Source organism: Harpia harpyja, chromosome 2, assembly GCF_026419915.1.
Source record: "Harpia harpyja isolate bHarHar1 chromosome 2, bHarHar1 primary haplotype, whole genome shotgun sequence".
Classification (NCBI taxonomy): Eukaryota; Metazoa; Chordata; class Aves; order Accipitriformes; family Accipitridae; genus Harpia; species Harpia harpyja.
In genome coordinates this window covers 86,358,844-86,378,784 of record NC_068941.1, presented here as the reverse complement: position 1 = coordinate 86,378,784, position 19,941 = coordinate 86,358,844, and the positions used below count along the sequence as shown (strand labels likewise).

At 36.6% G+C, this 19,941-nt stretch overlaps 1 protein-coding gene across 2 annotated transcripts in view; it reads left to right on the top strand.

Moving 5' to 3' along the window:
* Positions 1–19,941, top strand: part of CTNNA2 (catenin alpha 2) — a 520,993-nt gene that overhangs the window by 87,637 nt on the left and 413,415 nt on the right. For both annotated transcript variants that reach the window (XM_052780796.1, XM_052780797.1), the window contains exon 3: positions 14,425–14,620. In XM_052780796.1, the coding sequence (XP_052636756.1) occupies positions 14,425–14,620 (196 nt within the window). The remainder of the gene's footprint in view (positions 1–14,424; positions 14,621–19,941) is intronic.

Here is a 19,941-nt window from a genome sequence, read left to right as displayed (position 1 = left end):
TTTAGCATAAGCATAAACAGAGGGTCAGGGTACGTGATTGTTCCCCTCTAATCAGTAATTGTAAGACCACATCTGCAGTACCGAGTCCTGTTTGGGGCTCATGAGTAAACAAGGAATTGCTGTACTGGAACAAGTCCTTATCTTACAGCGAAGTTGGCCCTGCTTTGATGAGGGGCTTGCCTAGAGACCTCCAGAGGTCCCTTCCAGCCAAAATTAACTTACGATGATATATGTAACAACATGATTTTTGAATTTTACGTTGGCGAAGGAGATTTTCTACAGTGTGTGAAATGTGCAAAGTAAGCAGACTAAAAAAGCACCATTCAGGGAATACTCTCGTCTGTCTTTTTGCGTGAGAATTTATAGGTGCTTTATATTTACAATCTCTGTAGTGTTTTCTTCACTGTTCATAACGTAAGCATGACTACAATTGAATGGTAGAGGTGTGGCTATTGATGTTGTGCAGTTCTTTCAAGACTGCATTTTAAAATACTTCTGAACTGAAACAACCGGCAAAGTAAAATGGAAAGACTGAAACAGTTATTTCCCTCTGCCTGTGTACTTGCACCTATTCTGGAGGTTGTCATCACCATGAAATAGGTGGCTGAGGGTGAAATGTGCCAGCATCTGAAAATTCATGATCAGCAATGTTATTTTGTTCAAACTCTGTAATTCAAGTCATTCTTTCTCCAAAGTGGATACCTGAGTGTGCGCTTACTGGCTGATTAAGGGTGAAAAATGGTAGGGAAAGAAAATAAAAAGTATAATGGTCTCATCTCATCTGGAGTGTCTCAGATCATAATATTTTGTAGAGTTATGATTTCATTTAAATAAATTTGTTTTGGATAAGGTTTGAAATAACAAGGTAATAATATTAGCTTTAACCTGTCCACATTTTGCCTTAAAGAAGTTTGTACAGTCTTCTTGGAAAAAAATATTTTCTTCATTTTCTTGGTAGTCATTTTAAATCATTTTCTTCATTTTCCCCAGTTGTTATTAAAAAAAGAAAAAGACTCAAAGAATAAGTTAATTTCATTATTCTTCATACTGCTGGAAATAGAACTCCCAGAAAATTAAATAATATCCATTTTGGGGGGATTTTGATTTAATCTCTTGTAAAAATAGAGCGGAAGATTGCTTGCTTCTGTTTTCTGATGTTCTTTATGGGAAAGGTTTTCATTAAAAAAAGATATATTACTTGTTACAGAGAAACTAGACTACTAACTCGCTGCATATGTCTCAAGTATTTTACTTCCTTCACTTCCAGTACTTTACATTAACTGAAACGGAAACTCCTGGGAATCTTTTTCCCTAGGTTTTTAGTGCTGTATAAGATTGTTTTGAATGCGGTTTAGGAGAGTTCACAAACAGTAACAACAGTACCCTAGGGGAGCTGGTCTTTGAGGCTCCATCAATAGCTAATGGAGGGCTCTCCCAGGAGCGCCAGCTTCTCTTCTTTGGCTAGTGGAAGCCTGGGGAGATCAGCCTGCCTGTGATAAACCTACGGTAAACTATGGTAAATGTAGTGCTACCTGCCTTTATAGTTACTTGCTATCTTAGTTTAGTATCCAGTTAATGATTATTTAAATCCTCTTATGTTATTTCTCCTAACACAATGTCTTAGTCATTGGGGAAAAAAAAAAACCCCAAACCTAAAGATAGATAATATTACAGCTTCTGTTCTAGATACAATACCTATTAAGGTAGGAAATAAAACTCCTCCCCCTCCCCCCCAACATAAAACCCCCAACATTAGTTAGAAAAAGCTGTAGAACCTTTCTAAGGAAATTGCCATCTCTCTTTTGCCTTTTTTTTTTTTTTTATCCTAGCCAATACAACTGTTGCCTGCTTTGTTCTTGAGTTCCTTTGAGAACTAAATCTTAAATAATGCTGCCTTTAAGATTGTTAACTGATTTTTAAACCAAAAAGGAGCATCAAGAAAATGGTACGTTCAATATCAACTAAGAATTTCACTTTGTAAAGTATGTGTTATTTATAGTGACAAGTCTCATACAGATCCAACAGTACAACACAAAGAACAATAAACCCAGGGGTTTCACAAGTAGTGTTTTACTGTTACTCTAGTGTGGTGTGCCCTCATGTGGTTAAATGAAATATCTTCCCTGAATGAGTCAGACACCCTTTGAATTTATTGTCTATTCTACTAAAGAACTGGGAGAAATAAAGACTATTAGCTAAATGGGAGATAGTTTGATGCTAAGTAGATTTTTGGTATTTCTTTGTTGTACAGCTCTCAAATGATTTGGTACTTTAAGATGAGTACAAGTATGCCAGCTTTCAGTTCTGATTCAACAACAGATGTGTGCATTTTGCTTGTCTTGTTTTTTGAGATTTTGAGGATCCGCTTACCAATATTTAGGACAAACTGGTTTCATTTCTGATTGGTTAATACTGATAGCTCGAAGTATGGAAACAGAAACTTGTTTGTTGATTTTCTCCCACACAATATGTAATACCAGTCATCTTTTACTTTTGATACCATTTCAGTACCACAAGACATAATTATATGATAATAATATATAGCTAGCTACTCTACGTATCTCACGTCACGCATGTTATGTGTTTGTAAGCTTGACTATTAGTTCTGTATTCAGTTTTGGAAGGAATTAATGAGGTGTTATTTTTTATTTTTTATTTCTCATAATTCACGTAGATTGCTAGCAGCTTTTCTTGAGGGCTTCCTATCCTTACAGCAAAGTGCATATGATGATGAGTTTTCTTGTACTTATGAAAGTAGTGTAACAAAGTTTTGCCCCAAATTAAAAATTGGTAAAATGGGAGAAAACCAGGAAAATGCACTCAGGGTATTGCTGACATTTACTGTTTTAATTAAAAAGGAAAACAACAGATGTCAGCAGGGGGTTTGCACTAGCAATAACTTATTAACTGTGAGAAGTTAAATAAAGTTATTGAATGAAAAATTACTTCATCCTCAATTACTGCTCAGTTGTGTCCTGGTTTTGGCCGGGATAGAGTTCATTTTCTTCTTAGGAGCTGGTACAGTGTGTTTTGGATTTAGTGTGATAATAATGTTGATAACACACTGATATTTTAGTTTAGCAGTTGACTGGGAGCAAGCCCTTTGGAGAATGATTTTGCGCAATTAGAAGAAACACAGTGCATTAGAAATAGAGAGGAGCATCTTAAAATTTGACTTTTATATTTTGCTTGCCTTAAAGGCATTGAGCAGAATTTTTAAAAGTCAGATTAAACCAGTGGTTTTGTTGAAAATACTTTTCTCAGAGTGGTAGTAACCCATTGCATAATTGGTCCAGTTAAACACCTGCTTAAGCTTTTCTAGCTTGGCAAAAGTTGGAATTATCAAAATTCCTAACAAGATACTAGAAACCTGTATTCACAAAGGAGATTATTTAGTTCTTAAGCGAGAGGTTTTGCAATCCTAACAGCACAGAGAGGGTATCTTGTAATTAATGTTGCTGTTTGTACTGCCAGGTCCAGGAGATGGTCTTGGTCCCAGTGGTGTTACCAGTTGACAAGTGTCCGCGCCACAGCGCAGCACCGCCGTAAATGGCACTAATTGGCATTCTTCTTGTCAGGCTTTGCTCGGAGGTTGAATGAACTGTAGCAATTGAACAAGTGTTTCTGTATCTTTAGGGCTTTTCCTGGGGTCACAGTCAAGGCAAGTTGTCTGGGTGGTGTGGGGAACCTCGAGTCATGTACATGAGCAAGTGAATCCATCGGAAGGAAACTTGAGGAATATAAAGCTACTATCTTTCATGAGTGGAATATTAACATAATCTTTTTTTTCCTGTTTACCAGGTAACTCCTTATATGATGGAGTTACAAGAAAAGAAGCTGGAATTCATGTTGGCCTTCTAAATAGCATCACAGTAGTTTAGTGCCAATTTACAGCAGAACTTTGTTACAAAAGGAGAATTAAAAAATTTTTGCTTCTAATTTACTACAAATTAGAGGCAAAATACATTAGGGGAGACATTTTATTAGCTTACCTTACATTGATTCTTGTTTCAATTGTGGGAGAGTCAGTGAAAACATATTGCCGGTCGTATGTTTTGTATAAAAGATAATTTTTCAGGAAGATTTATAGGAGAAGAGTGATGGGGGGAGTTTTTTCTTCTTTCTTCTTTTAGTTAACAGAACAAGTAGTAGGACATTCCACAGAGAATTAATACTCGCTGAAGAACTTCAAAATACTTGCTGAAGAACTTTAAAAGTGCCTTATATAATACTCATTCACATTGGCTAGGATATAAGCCTCTTCCCATGGTGTGAACACTGATAAGAAGAATATAAATTAACAGTAACAGTGTTGCTATCTCTAAATTACATCCTAAAGGTACGTCATGTAGACAGAATAGAAATATGCAAATTTGTTCAGGAATTTGTATTTGGCAGCGGAAAAGTGAATCAGAGCAGCTAGCTGTCCTCAAGCTAGATTGGATTAAAATATACTGGCTCTAATCAGTATTGCCTGAGTTATCTATGTACTTTGCATCCAAAAGGTAGGTGTGTCACTGGCATTTTTTAACATCCTAGCTAATAATTTATACATTAGAGAGAATAGTCTGCTTATTTATTAATTCTTCTAACCAGCAGGTGTTTGCAAACACTGAAGGGAGCTGGAAGGAGTGCAAAAAGATTGGGTTAAACCAGTGGAAATCTTTGTGGATAGTGAAAGTTATATTTGTCAATGAAAATTCAAATGTCTATATATAATAGAAAAAGAATTTCAGTTTTATGAATTAGGTAGACAGCTGGTACTAATTGTGCAGAGATAATTACAAGAGTTAATTATGTAAGCTGTTATGATTTATGGGCTAAGGGCAGTAGCAAATTACTTAAGTTGATAGAGAAAATTGAAGAATGATTATTATCAAAAAAAGGACTTATATTAGGGACTGAATCGTGCTCAGTAGAACATCTGTGTTCACAATTATGTTGGTGTAATACGAAAAAAACCCCAGGTTTTTACATAGTACTAGAGAATAAGCACAAATATGGAAAAAAAACCAAGTTAGCTGCTTCTCTGTTTTGTATGTGAATGGAGAATAAGTAGTTGTTGAAAGTATTTTCTACTGTATTTTGCTCACTAACATCTTGTAGTTGGATTAGGATTACCTAAGGAGCTACTGCTGAGAGCCGTATCATAAAGTAAGTTTATGGTGTGCAGAGTTGGGAATATATAAAGCAAAGTCCCATGTGTTTTTGCTCTTTCTGGATGGTCAAAGTAAAGAAGGTCACGAACACAGTGTTCAGGTCTGTTCTCTACTCCATTTTGAGCAAGGAATTGAATCTGATCTTCCTACAGCCGTGCCAGTGCTTTAAGCCATGCCAGTGCTTTAACCCGTAATGCAATCTGCTTCTCTCCCAAAGTATTTTGAAAGGTCTCTGTTTCATCCTGCTGCCAAAAGAAACAAAAAAAGAAAATCCAACCCTGCGACAGTTTGGAAAATGAAGTTCTTGTTTTCCAGACAGTTGTAGCGATTTTTTTCTTTGATGAAACAAACTTCTTTCGGAAACAGGAGGATTTTAAAAAACAAGGCTCAAGGGGATACCATTAGTATAACCACTGAGGCAATGAGATAGTGCATCCAAGTGGAAGGTTAGCCTTATATCTAGAAGCAAAAGGGACACTAAAATGTCAGGGCTGTCTTTTCTCAGGTCATTAAGTGTTTCCAGCAGCTTGGTGATATATGAGTGTATGAGAAGAGAGGAATAGCTCGTAGCTGTTCACATTCAAGAAATGCCACTGGGAAGAACAAGTAATGTTTACTTGAAAATAGATGGGACGTAGGGGAGAATAGTGCATTTTTTTGCAAATAATTAATGATCTTTCAGAGAAACTCTTTTACTTTGATTTCACCAGTCACAACCAAACCAAAGTATTTGTGTGAATGGTTTTCATAATATACATGTTTACATAGCCACATTTGATTTACCTGCTTTGGTTTATTAAAAACAATCAAACAGGTAAATGCAGTCCATCCTCTGAAAAACTCTAACTGCCTCTGTCATTGATATTTAAAAATCATAGAAAATTTTGGGTTGGAAGGGACCTTAAAGAGTATCTAGTTCCAACCCCCCTGCCATGGGCAGGGACACCTTCCACTAGACCAGGTTGCTCAAAGCCCCATCCAACCTGGCCTTGAACACTGCCAGGGATGGGGCAGCCACAACTTCTCTGGGCAACCTGGTCCAGTGTCTCACCATCCTCACAGTAAAGAGCTTCCTCACATCTGATCTATATCTACCCTTTTTCAGTTTAAAGCCATTACCCCTTGTCCTATCACTACATGCCCTCATAGAAAGTCCCTCTCCAGCTTTCTTGTAGGCCACCTTTAGGTACTAGAAGGCTGCAATAAGGTCTCTCCGGAGCCTTCTCTTCTCCAGGCTGAACAACCCCAACTCTCTCAGCCTGTCCTCACAGGAGAGGTGCTCCAGCCCCCGATCATCTTTGTGGCCTCCTCTGGACTTGCTCCAACAGGTCCATGTCCTTCTTATGTTGGGGGCCCCAGAGCTGGATGCAGTACTGCAGGTGGGGTCCCACCAGAGCAGAACAGAGCAGAATCACCTCCCTCAACCTGCCGGCCGCACTTTTGATGCAACCCAGGATACGACTGGATTTCTAGGTTGTAAGCGTGCGTTGCTGGCTCATATCTAATTTTTCACCCACCCGTGTACCCAAGTCCGTCTCCACAGGGCTGCTCCCAATCCTTTTATCACCCAGTCTGTACTGAAAAAGTAATAACAAGGCCTCAGTCCTACGTGAGGATAAACCACAAAGATTAGTGGTACAATAAAAAAAAAATGCACGTCAATATCATCCTCAAAAATTGTCCATATAAGTAGATTTTGTAATATGGTTATGGAAGATTTTGAGTAACTAAGGCAATTCAGGCAGATATGGAGGAAAGAGAAGGGGGAAGTTTAAAATTCTTAAACTTTTGGCCCATGAATTTCAGAAATCTGTAGGGAAGACAGTTTAATTCACAGGGCCAGGAATGTTTTTCTATGAGTTGTAGCTGCTGACTGCAGATTAATTTGATGAGTATGTGATCTAGCTCTATCCCCTTTCACTTCTGGCATCCCTGCCCGCACATGACCTCTGCAACAGGGAAATTCATGCTAATAGAATTTTCTGCTTTTAGCAAAGACATCCTCACCTTTCTTTTGTGCTACTGGAGCTGTGTAAGGGAGACTTAATTCGAGATGGGACTGAACTATTAATTAGTGAAGTTCTGTTTTTCCAACAGAGATCTGTGCTAGAACTGTGTGAAGCTTCTTTAATAAAATAAGAGAGCAAGGTTCCCTAGTGTGATCACAAAGCCAGGATCATTATAGGGTTGCCAAATGAGCTTATGGTAATTATCAAGTGATATATTTGATAATTGTACAGAATTTTGGGTGAGGTCTGCATTAATTAGTAACAGAAGCTGATAGAGACATTCTTTCCTTTGTACCAGCATAGGTGGGATAAGATATTTAAAATAAACCAGTTAGCTTTAAAGCTCTGCCAGAAAACTGAGCTATGTTCTTGTCTTTTTCCTTTTTTTTTTTTTTTTTTTTTTTTTTTTTTAACACAAATGCAGTTAAAATCTTCTGGGCAGACACTTCTGAAAAGCCCAAGCATAGTGTTAATAAGATAACAGGTTATTACTTTTTTTTTTTTTTTTATAATGCAATTTATATTAAGTTACAGGTTGATATATGCCTTTTTTAAAAGGGGAAAGTAGCTAATATGCCAGGGGTTTTTCTGTCACTGGTATAAGAAGTCTTCCTCCCTCCTTCCCCTCTCCCAATACATCTGACTTTTCCGAATGGTGCTTCTAATTTTGGAAGAGACTGCTTTCTTAGCATTTCAAACTCGTAATTTAAGGTAATTTAAAAGAAGCTGACACAGGGTGGGCAAAATTGCAAGATTCCAGTTTTTATGAGTGGTTTTCTTCCTGTAAGGGCTGTGTATTATGCAGAACCCAACCTGTTAGTGCAACGACTGGAATCCAGAACTGCCCTTTCCCAGGTGAATGTTTTAACCCCACGTTGAGAATGATTCCTCTCCTTGCTTACTGCCTTTCGATCATGTGCGTCTTCTATCTCTTGCTGCATGATGGTCCAACTTCATTTAGAGAGAAGAAAACCCCACCATTCCGGTTAGCATACAGTTCATTGATTACAATACTTCCTTGGGAAGTGGGAGATGTCCATTGCATCACGAGGGTCCAAACTTCTGCCTTCCTTTGCTCTTTTTATTAGGCCATCATATTAAAGTTTACAGACTATTTTAGGGGACCTTGAATCAAATCTGCTTTATAAATGAAAATGAGTGTACTTGTACAAATCATTGCATGAGTTTTTCCTTATATTCAGTTTGAAGCTCTCTTGTTTCAACTTGTGCCTGTCTTTCACGTATTGAAGCCCCAAAACTGGACACAATATTCAAGGTGTGCCAGGGCACACTGCTGACAGCTTGCTCTCTGTGAAGGTCCCTCAGGTCTCTTGAAGCAGATTTTCTCCCCAGCCAGTCCCTCCGCTGTCTTATTGCCATGGGTTCCTCCTTACTGGTGCAGTGTCCTTGTTAGATTTTATAGGGTTCCATTGAGCGGCAGCCCTGCCCTGAAGCGTATCGACTGGTCCCCCCAATCTATCATCCGCAACTTGATGAGAGTGCACTCTGTTGCTGGCACCAGGTCATATGGAGATTAAGTCATCTAAAAAATAAGTGCAGAGGAACACAAGACATACTCTAAAATTCTTTCAGTAGTAAAGTAGGTCCATGACAGTTTTCACTGACTCAGTGCATAAGGAAGATGACCATGAATGTTCATAGAATAAGGTGCTCAGCTTTCTAGGCATAGAAGTAGCGATTACAGTGGGGATTTCTAGCTCATGGTACAAGACTAGGAAATTTTGTCATGCTCTTTGGAAAGTATTTACATTTTGGAAAGAGTGTATACACTCTTTGTGTCTGCTCTCAATGCTTTCTTTACTGTATATGTCACTTCAGCATCCTGAGACTTTCTTATTCACTCAGAAATTGTAGTTTTAAAAACTTGTAAGTTTCTAGTCTTTTTGCTATCCTCATAAGTTCGCATGTTCTAGTTTTGATATGCCAATTAATTTTTGAAACTATACCTTGAGAGTAGTCCATGTTGGGCCGCATTGTTCTGTTTATGTTTACTGCTATACTTGCAGTCATTGATAAATTCAGAATGTGGAGGTTTTTTGGAAGGACATGTATTTATATGTGCAAATTATAATATGCGGGAGAGATTTCAATTTATACTTTTGTTAAAAGTAGCTGAAAGGTGCATATGCTAAATTAAATCTGGGTGCAGTGTGTGTTTTCTTTTCCTTTTCTTAAGGAAACTAACCTCCAGTGTTTGCTTCTAGACTCTTTCTGAAATGAAGGAATAGTATTATTTTGATCAAATTAGTTTGGGACCCTGATTCAGCAAAATAATTAGTTTTATCTACTAAGTTCATTTAAGTGGACGTGATATTGAATAATTTTCCAAGCGGATTGAAGTGTATGGAATGGAGAAATGAAATTAAATCGTAGGTAGGAGATGTGATGTGTACAAGGTCAGAGACTTGAGTGACAATGCTGGGACTAGAATAGATGTTTTCTCTCTGCTGTTCTCATCTGCAGGACATGTTAGAGCAGGAGATGTTAAGATGTTCCAGTAGTGTGCACTGAAGGTTATATTGCTCTTCCTTTTCTTTGTAATTTCTATTAAGAGATACCTTTTCATTAATCTACATCAGCCTTTTGTTGGATCTTAGAGTTTGTTTTTTTTCTTTCTGAAGAAATTTATTTTCACGGAAAAAACATTTTAGATTTATCTTAAAGTTTCAAACATTTAAGTTGATTTTTTTTTTTTTTTTATATTAATGTGAAAAATCTAACCGTTCCTTCTGGTGTTTTCCTAACCTAGAGTGTAAGAGAAAAAGAAAATTGTCCGGTTACCAGTCACTTTAATTATTTAAGTGGATTCTGTCAAAAAAATCAGGAACTACAATGTCTCCATTTGCCTTTAAATCTGTTTTAAATATTTAGAAACAAAAAAGCAAGCTACTAGGGTTTCATATGAGCCCATGAATATTTCCAGATAGAAGGAGTGTCCCCAGTATGGCCTAGTTATTGTACTAATCTTAGATTGCAGAACTAAATTAAAAATATCTACAGGCCAGGAAAAGAAAACTATTTCAAGAATAGTAACCAGCGTAGTTACGAGAGACATTCATTCACTTTCTTCTTATTGTATCCAGTGGAATTTAAAGATATATAAAACTGATCTGAGAGTCCAGTTACACTCAAGATTTGTCCTTCATGTTTTTGTGAATGATCTTACCTGTGGGTGCCAGGTCACCTCTTTATAAGCAAAATAGAATAAAAAAAAATTCCTAGCATCTGAATGCTGTTGTTTAGATAGTAGGGAGATGTTACTATTCATGTATTTCATGTTTGTATATCTCCATTGTTTAAAATTTATAAGCCTTTGCTTCGAATTTACAAATCATTGAGGTACATTGGCAAACAATGTCTCTAGCACCGTTTGTGAATTTGTCTTCTCTTGCTAGCACGTCTTATATGATTTCATGATTAGATTTGAGGCTGAGCTTTTGACATGGTAGAGACTTTTAAATTTTTTTAATGTTTTTTTTTTATGCTAGGGAAAAAAAACAACATTAAAAAAAAAGCAGCAACAAAACTTTTATGAGGGAATGGGGATCAAGAGGAATACACCAGCATTTCCTGTTGAAAAAGATGATTTACTTTGGGGATGCTGTTTTCTACCTGTCTGTTATAAGAAGTGATAGCAAAAGTCTCCATCTTCTGTGGCAATTAGGAATTTCCTAGGCGTTGTGCTACTTCTGAGCTTGTAGCAGCTCAGTGCATTAGCAACGGTTTTCTGCCAGCGCTGGTTCCTCTTGATCTCTAGGACCTGCCACAGACTCTGACAGAGATTCTTTACTGAGAAGATTTTGAGCACTGATAGACACACATGGAGCTTTAAGTGTTTTTTCTGTATTTCTGCATATTACTCAGCATAGGACAAAGCAATTGTCTTATGTTAAAAGAGCATTAAAGAAAATGTTATGAAATACTTTAATTTATACTGATTTCTATATATTTTGGGAAGTTCTGATAAACTTTCCTTGTTGTTTTATGGTGGTTTAGAATTGTTTGCTTTTCTGTAGGTGTCCATAATTAGATACCATTGTGCTAGGAAGAGCACTATTTAAAGCTGAAACAAGTATTTGCTGTGAGCATACTTTCTTTAAAGACAAACCACTCTCAGCTTTCTTCCTTTCCCCAAAAAGGGTTCCTTTATCTTTTTTAAATGGATACAGATATATTTTTTTTGTCTATTTCTGTTGTAAAAGTATACTATTAAATTATTTTGAAAACTCCTTAATTTTACTACAGGTATAGAGAAAAAGCTCCCAATATAGGGGCCAAAACAGATCAATATTTATTTCTCATTTCTTGATTTAATTGCACCTGTGATGTGCTCTTGCAGCCACCTCAGAGCTTGCTGCATGAGGTGCCTGTCTCCTAACTAGTCCCTTTTTGGGAATTCAGCAAAGCACTCTCCATAGTCTGGGTTAAAGACTCCTGCACTTCACTCTGAGTGTGTAAGAAAATGTGAATTTTGTGTTTGTCCTTATGCTTCCTTGAAAAAAAAACCCAAACAGTGATAACTGATGACCAGCCGGCTCCCATTAAACAAAACTCACATAATTAAAATCAATGTATTTTCAACCAATTACTATATTTCCTTTGCATATTACATGCTTACCCATTCAAGAAATGGATTTTTGCAGGACTTACGTCATACTTAGTTTAGAAGTTTTAGGAGGAAGGCCTCTCTTGTCACTCAACGCAGTTTGTGTAAATTAAATCAGGATATTTATTTTTCTATCTCAGTACGTTTTATTTAAAATTGCCTGGAGATAATTGTTGTGTTATGAGGGTTGTATGTAAAATGGTTTGTTAGTTCTGCTGAGACTATTGTTGCACTAGTAAATCCAACACGTAGAAACATTTTGGTAAAGAACACACCCACAGACACACTCGCTCTATATCTATCTAAATACATATTTATATATACCACCAAAAGATTTTGGAGATTATCATGGTAAAATATTTATTTAGGATTTATTTCACTTAATTTAGCAATCTAATATGTATTTGCTTGTTCTCAGTCTGATTTTCTAGGTTCCCTTTCTCGTCAATGATGTCTTATTGACTGTACCTAGGCACAAATTTACTGTATTCTACAACAGCTGTGGTCTCTGTTCCCATTCATCGACTGCATTAGTTCAGTACTTCTAGGTGATCTGACAATAGATGTGTAACTTATTTGTAGGTAAAATTAGCTGAAAAGAATCCACCTGATAGTTGAATGATGCACAGAAGGAGCAGACTTGCAGACTTACAATCCAGTAACAGTGATTTTGATGATTTTTAATGGGAAACTAAAATTTTAAGGTACCAAAAGAAGTCTGCAATCCATCTAATTTCCATGTCTTCACAGGATTTCAGCAGTTCTTGTGCCAGCTACAACTTCTGTGTGTTTGTGCTATTTCGAGCATTTTTTTTTAGCTATTGACCCCTGCATCTGCCTAATAAAGAGATCTATGAAATAATCTGATTTGACTTAATTTATTGACCACCTTTTCTTTACTTCCGATCTTTTTCTTCTCCCTACTATCTGAACTATTCTGGCAGTCTAGTTCTAGTTTGTTTCATAAGTCCAAATAATTAAGATCAAGTTCCAACATTATTCTCTTCATCTTCGGGTCTCCTATGTGAATTTCAGCATGTGCTTAACCAATTTTATTGCTTTCTGTATGTGAAAGCTTTTCTTAGTCATCCTTATGATGTGCTGGACAAATTCATTCCATTTGCTAAACCTGAGTTAGGTTACGGAGGTAGCCTAGTTTCTTTATTTATGAAATTCTAAAATCCTTAAATAGACAATGATCAACCACAAAAGGATCTTCAGAAAATGTCATGAAGAATAATTTCAAGGGAAAACTAATAAAGAAAATATTATTTCTAAATATAAATAGTAGAAAAAAACAGATGATGGAAGAATATTACATTCCTGTAGCCAGGCAGACTCCTTCCTGAAAGAAGGCTCTAGAATACATTGTTTTTTCACACAATACATCCATGCATATGAGTATGGTGTTTTCAAGCCCTGATAATATCTTTTTTTCCTTTTTTTTAAATTTTTTTTTTCTTCTATAGTCTGTAGTTTTTAGATGTGATTTGAAAAAAAAGAAACCTAGCTCAAAGAGCAAAAAACCACTGCACAAACAGCATGACGCAAGGCCCTTTGGTCACAACTGTACCAAACACCTTGTCATGCTTGTTGTAATGGGGTGGGATGACAGTGAATCTTTACGCTTTGTTTTAAAATCTTTTGCTTTGTAGTGCACTGTCTTTATTGCAAAGGTTTTTATTTTCTTACAGTGAATTTCTGGGTTAGCACACCAATACATTACTTCAGCTGCCCTGGTTTGTATCCTGGTTAGGGTGAATTGCATCCCTGAGCATTATGGATCCACGGCTCTTTTTTCATATGTTTAACACCTGATGATATCTGATTCAGTATTCTTGTTTTACAGAAAGGCAGCCTTTTACTGGTAGAGTGATACAAGATTTTTTTTGGTCCAGCAAAAAGCTGTGGTATGCACTGTGCTGTATTGTTAAGCTTTGTGGTTAAAGTTTATCAGTTTATCGACAGCTCAATAAAGAATTCCTTTAGGAGATTCTACAAACATGGTAGCAGATTTTCTTTCTTTTTCAGTACTGGGGAGAAAGTGGGATCATTTCACTATCTGCCGTTGTCTTATGCCAACAGGTTATAAATATACTGGAGCAATACTAAACTGAATAGTTTTAACCTGTATAATCTTTGCAGCAGGAGCTATTCATTCCTTCGTGTCTGGGAAACAGCCACAATGTTTTTGTCACCACTTGAATGTAACTGACATTATTTATCTCAAGGGGTGATTGCTTTTTGAATGGTTTCTGACCCACATGTGTTAGGTTTTCATTTTATTGGCTTATTCATTTTTTTTAAATGAAAAACAGTGACAAAAATGATGCTTTAGCACCAGTGCCCTTCCATACCTGTTTCTTATCTTTTTCTCCTTCACTTCTTGACTGTGATTTGCTTAGCCCAGACTAAATTGAGGTTAAAAGGAAAAACCTTTTCTGAGCTATGTGCTGCCATGCTTTGCATTTTAAACTTTAAATTTTATTTATTCAATACATGTGACCATTACATCATTTCAAGGGTAAAGAAAATAGTGGGGCTATTGAATTAGATGGCCATCTATTGTGCTGTTAATACTTGAAGAATCGCGTTCAAACTGACAAAAACTTGTTTTTCTTTCCCAAAGGTAACAACGCTTGTTAACACAAGCAATAAAGGACCATCTGGCAAAAAGAAAGGGCGCTCTAAGAAGGCTCATGTGTTGGCTGCTTCAGTAGAGCAGGCCACTCAAAACTTCTTAGAAAAAGGAGACCAAATTGCTAAAGAGAGCCAGGATCTCAAGGAGGAATTGGTTGCTGCTGTAGAGGATGTACGCAAACAAGGTAGGTGGAACAAAATGCTTAACGGGGTAATGGCTTTATCTGATGCTTTTCAAGATTTCTTCCGAAACAAGTGTATCAGCTGCTCTGATAATGTAATGAAAACTATGTCCTGTATTACAGGACATCTGTAATATGGCATATAAGTATTAAAATAGCTATACCTTCTTGAATGGCAGTGAGTATAAAAAATGTTCTAACTTTGGTAAAAAAGTGTGTGGGTTTTTTTTTTTTTCTTTTAGCTGTTCTGTCACCAAATAGTGAACTCAAATATTACTTAGCAGCCATGCTGCCCAGTGCCAAAGCTTATCGGTTAATTTTCAACTTCCTTTTTATTCTGCTGTGTAACAAAATGGCATGATTTTTCACTTTGATAAATTTGAGCAGTGGTTTAAAGCCTATGGATGCAAATGTAGAATTAGGATTATGGTGCATACATTTCTGAACAATCTAACAATTATCAACCAAATAGTACAGAATTACTTGTGGTTTCAAGTATATTTTGAAATATATACAAAGATTATCATGGCTAAAAAGATACAGGTAATATCAATATTAAAACATTTTTTTCCTGGGTGTTGGTGATAATAAGATAAATGTTAACATTGGTTTGCATACTGCATAGTTTAAACTGCAGGTTTTGATACACGCAATGTTACAAAAAATTGCCTAGTTGGGCATGGCACTCAGGCGTGGGATAATAACATTTTCTTTACTGGCAGAAATAATCCTGGGTTTGCACCATTTAATATTTCAAGTTTTAATAGGTATTATAAGAAAACTGCTTTCAAATAAGGCTTTGAAATTTTAATAATATCATGGATATCCATGACATCGTGGATTTCATCTGACAATTTTCCTTCAAAAGGTAAAGTGTATATCAGATGCTTTCAAATTTGCATGTGTGGTAGGGGAAAAATACGTTTTCAATATATGCCCATAATAAAACTTTTCCTTTTTATTGACTTTGATTGTAGTTATCTTTATTGCAGCAGAATTAAGTACCTTTCAGGTTTTTTTCCATTGTAAATCCTATAATCTGAAGATACCATCTGCCAGTATCATCAGTCTTGGGTTTTAGAACAAGAGTGACAGATCTCCAACTGAGATTTCAAAAGGAGTCTAAAGGACTTAGGTATAAAATACTTATTTTCAGTGAGTTAGTCCCCCAGCACTCATATGGTGTTTTTTTCAGTTCATGAAAATTGGACTCAAATGATTGCATGAACAGGCAATGTTAAAATCCTGTATACGTAAACACTGATTAGCGAATACTCCAGTCTCTTCTATCCTTAGGCTATTTCTTCTTCCTATCCACTGTCCGTATATTTGGTTTCACTGTTTTCCTGTTCCTGTGTGTTTTGGGGTTTTTTATATATTCAACTGCCAGTATATCAGAATAAGTCGAGTATTTGCTGTATACTCTATGTACAGTGTTATGCCAGTATTCTGGTGGTTTGGGGTTGGGTTTTTTTTTTTTGGTTTTTGGGTGGGTTGTTGTTGTTGGGGTTTTGGGTATTTTTTTAGAATTTTGATGCTGATACCTGGTTGTTCTGGCATGCAGTTTCATTTGTCAACTACTTCAGTTTCCCGTTGCTTCCTTTACTTCTTTTGTGTTATGTCAAATTCTAGTACAATGTCTTCAGCACTGACGCGAGTGCCCTTGTTCCCTCTGAATTTATAGCTTTTCCCCTTTGAGGCTGCGAGGCTGACTCAGTTTTGCTAGCTTTTCCCAAGGAGCCTTCTACTGAGTTAGAGTCATCAACCTAAACTGTTTTATGCTCTCTGATCTAGGCAAATATACCACATTTATTAGCATGATATCAGAGCTTCTTATTATCTTTATCATTAGAGCTTTGTATTAGTCAACAGTGATTTCTTTGTAGATCTTTGCTTTGTAAAGCTAGAGGTATCTGAGAGGATTTGCTTTGGAGAGTTTTGATTTCCTTCTTGACTGAATTTCTGACTTTTTAATTGATAATAAGCCTTTTATTCTTTTTTTTTTTTTTAAACTGTATTAAAAAAAAAAAACCAACAAAAAACGATGCAGGAAGCAGAGAGGAGAAAAGATCTTAAACAGCATTACGCAGAATAATACAGGCATTCATCTTTTGCCAACACTGCAGGCTAGAAAAAAGTCTGTCAGAAAAGTGGAGCACCTTTTTTGGGTCTGTACTACATGAGTTCATAATTAGGAGAGCAGGAGACACCAAACACCATGATTAGCACACACGAGCCGCATAAACTAGACCAGCCTTGGTGCAATGTGAAATGATATGTTTAGCTCAGTGACATAAAGAGCTGGATTAATGAACTGAGGCTGTGTTTTGCCAGAGTATTGCTAGTTGATTTTCTGGCAAAATTCCAGCTCGGATAATTACACCGTCAACCGAAAAATGTCTCCTGCAGTTACAGCTGGCTCTGGTGTGCTCCTCATTTCCTGCCCTATATTGCTGTATACTGTTATATACTATTATAGACAGTTGTTGCAATTCATCCTGGAGAGAGTTGCTTTTCATTGGTAGGTATGAAAAGAATGTACTGTATCATTTGCAAAATACTTTGGAATTAATGTGAATGCAAAGAATATATAGCTTTAAGATGCTTGTTACTTAATAATGTGGAAGGGTAAATTATATTTGGGTAGACGTACAAAACTGATGATCAACAGTTTTGATTTACAAAGTTGAGTTCTAAAAAAAAAAAAAAGTAAGAAGATAGATTTTTAATGTGGGTTGTTTTTTTTCCACACACAATTTTATGGAAAGGAGTAAATATTTTATGCGTGAGTCTCATAACTGTGTATGTATGTGTGCGTATGTATGTATCCTGTAGTAATTCCATAATAGGAATACTTTGGCCTTACAGTTCAAACCCATCTAAGTGAAAGTATCCAATTGCTATGCCATTGAATACGTTCCTGTATGGGTATTTATTCCCCTGCTTTTAGAATTGTGTAAAAGACCTCCCAGATGGGGGACAAATGAGACCTAGGAAATGCTGATGTTTATCATTCATGTCATCTCACATTAGAGGCGAGGGAAAGCAGACAGTCTTCTGCATATTGAAGTTTTGGGAGGAGTGAGAGTTTTGTATATTTTTTTGATTACAATAACCCTAAGCCTTCAAACTACAAAGCCTGAGAAGTGCAGGGTAGTGAAGAAGAACTCAGAAATAAGAAATACATTGTGGGGAGGGGAACAGATGGGTATGTTCTCATAGCATAGGTGTCTAAATGAAACTGGTCCCTTATTGATCATTACAGAAGGAAATTCCCTGTGGAGGAGACATTCAGGTTGTGATTCACACAAAAATCTACAAAGAACTGCTGGTCCATTGGGCTCAGGTCTGATTAAATTTATTAACGAACTGTCTAGGGTGCCAAGGAAAGCAAGACAAAGAAATAGCTTATATCTATGTAAATTTATTCTATCTATTAAATGACTTCAGCAACATCTATCTTGTAGGTATGTGCTCGGTGACTGCCTGATTCTAATACAATTTTCCTAGAAGTTTTCTGGTATATAGCTAAAACTTCCATTAAAAGCATGATTTAGTCTAGCAGCTGGTTGTTGTGTTTTAAATTTTTGCTTTTCAAGCAGGGTAGATAGAACTTCACACCATCGTCTGAAATTTATACTTAAATCAAGGGACAGAAAATAGCTGTTGATGGTTTTCGTGTTTGACGACATTGTAAACTTGAGGTAGACTTAATTTTTTGTTCATGCAGATTTATCCACATTGTATAAAAAGAATATGAGCCATGTACTCCATGACTGCCAGTAAGCTTGAAAGTATGTATCAACATCTGACACACAAAAGTGACTTTAACTTTCTTGGTAACTTTTTTTCTCTGTGATGGAACATACTAAAAAGTAATATTTTTAATGCTTTAATGCTTTTAGCTACCTAGTTTTTAAAACGTTCTAAATGAAGGTTTTAAACTAAACCTTGTGAAAGGTTATCTTCCTTACTGTTCCCTCATGTCTTCAGTTACCTTGGGAGAAAAGCAGGGAATCTGCACATCTCAGGTGGTGGGAGCAAACTCCAAAATATATATACACGAGATGCCGGTTGCTTTTATAATAATTTATAATGCTATTTAAGCTCTTCTGATTTCAGTGACTGCAGTATGACATGGAGAGAGACAGATTCTGTCCTGATAGTTATAACGTCACATACACTGCCACTTACAACTGTCTCAGTTTGTGTTCCCGGAGACTGCCAAGCTCTTAGCCAAACGCACAGCATTCTTTGGGTCTTAAAACAGTACCCCAGTTCAGCTGGCAATTTGTATTTTAGGAGACCTTTCCTGATTGTACAATTTTTTTTCAGTTACACCTTGTTAGACCAACAGTTCTTTCCTAAAACCCAGTCCTCGCAGAGCCATGTTAGCCCAAGTCTTTAAGACTTGCTGCCTGGAGGTCTTGACTTTCCCAACTGAAGCAGAAAATCCGGGCTTGGATTTTGCCTTCCTTAAAACTTTTCCACTCTCTTTAGATTTTTGTTTTCTGCCCTCTAATCCAATCAGTTTTCTTTTTAAAATGCATTAAAAAACTGCAGCCATCTCTGTTTTCCAAGGAGTCTGTGCTGCTCTCCTCTATACTCCTCCTCTGTTTCCCTCTCCTTGTCTTTGCTACCTTCATGTGGTCATACACTTATTTTGTCTTCTTTGCAATTCAGGGTCTGAAAATTCCCCTGTCTCATGGTCTCTTTAGATCTCCCATTCTCTGTTAACCCTTCTTACTTCTGTCTCCTTCTCATACCCTTGTTCTGTAGTCACGTAAGGTCCTTCTCCTTGTCTCTCATGTTCAGTCATGGTTTCGTAATGTAAAGTTGAAAAAAAATAAAAATCAAATGTATTTTTCTTGATCTCTTTTTTCCCCCTTTGCTTTAAAGACTCAACATACCTTGTTTGTTGTCTTTGCTTTCTCTGCCAGTAGCTTACACTCCTATCTGAATCCTTCTCTGACCCTGGATACCTACTTCACACTATTCTATTAGCCCATCCTTCTGATTGTACTTACTTTTAGCCATTCTGTCCCTTTTTCCCCTAAATTTCCTTCCTTTCTCAAACTGAAAGCATTCCTAGTAAGCCTCTCTTAATTTAAGTCCAGGGTCTGAACATCTTACGTAGCATGTTACACTGATGCCTTGGATGTACTTGCTTAGCAGAGTCAGCTGCAACAGACTTTCCAGGAGCCCTGATTTACCCGATCTACTCTCTCTGCTGTCCTTTTGACTTGTTTAAAAACAAAAAAAAAGAAAAAAAAGAAAAAAAAGAAAAAAAGAGTTTGTACCCATTAGTATCTAAAAGCTTTCCT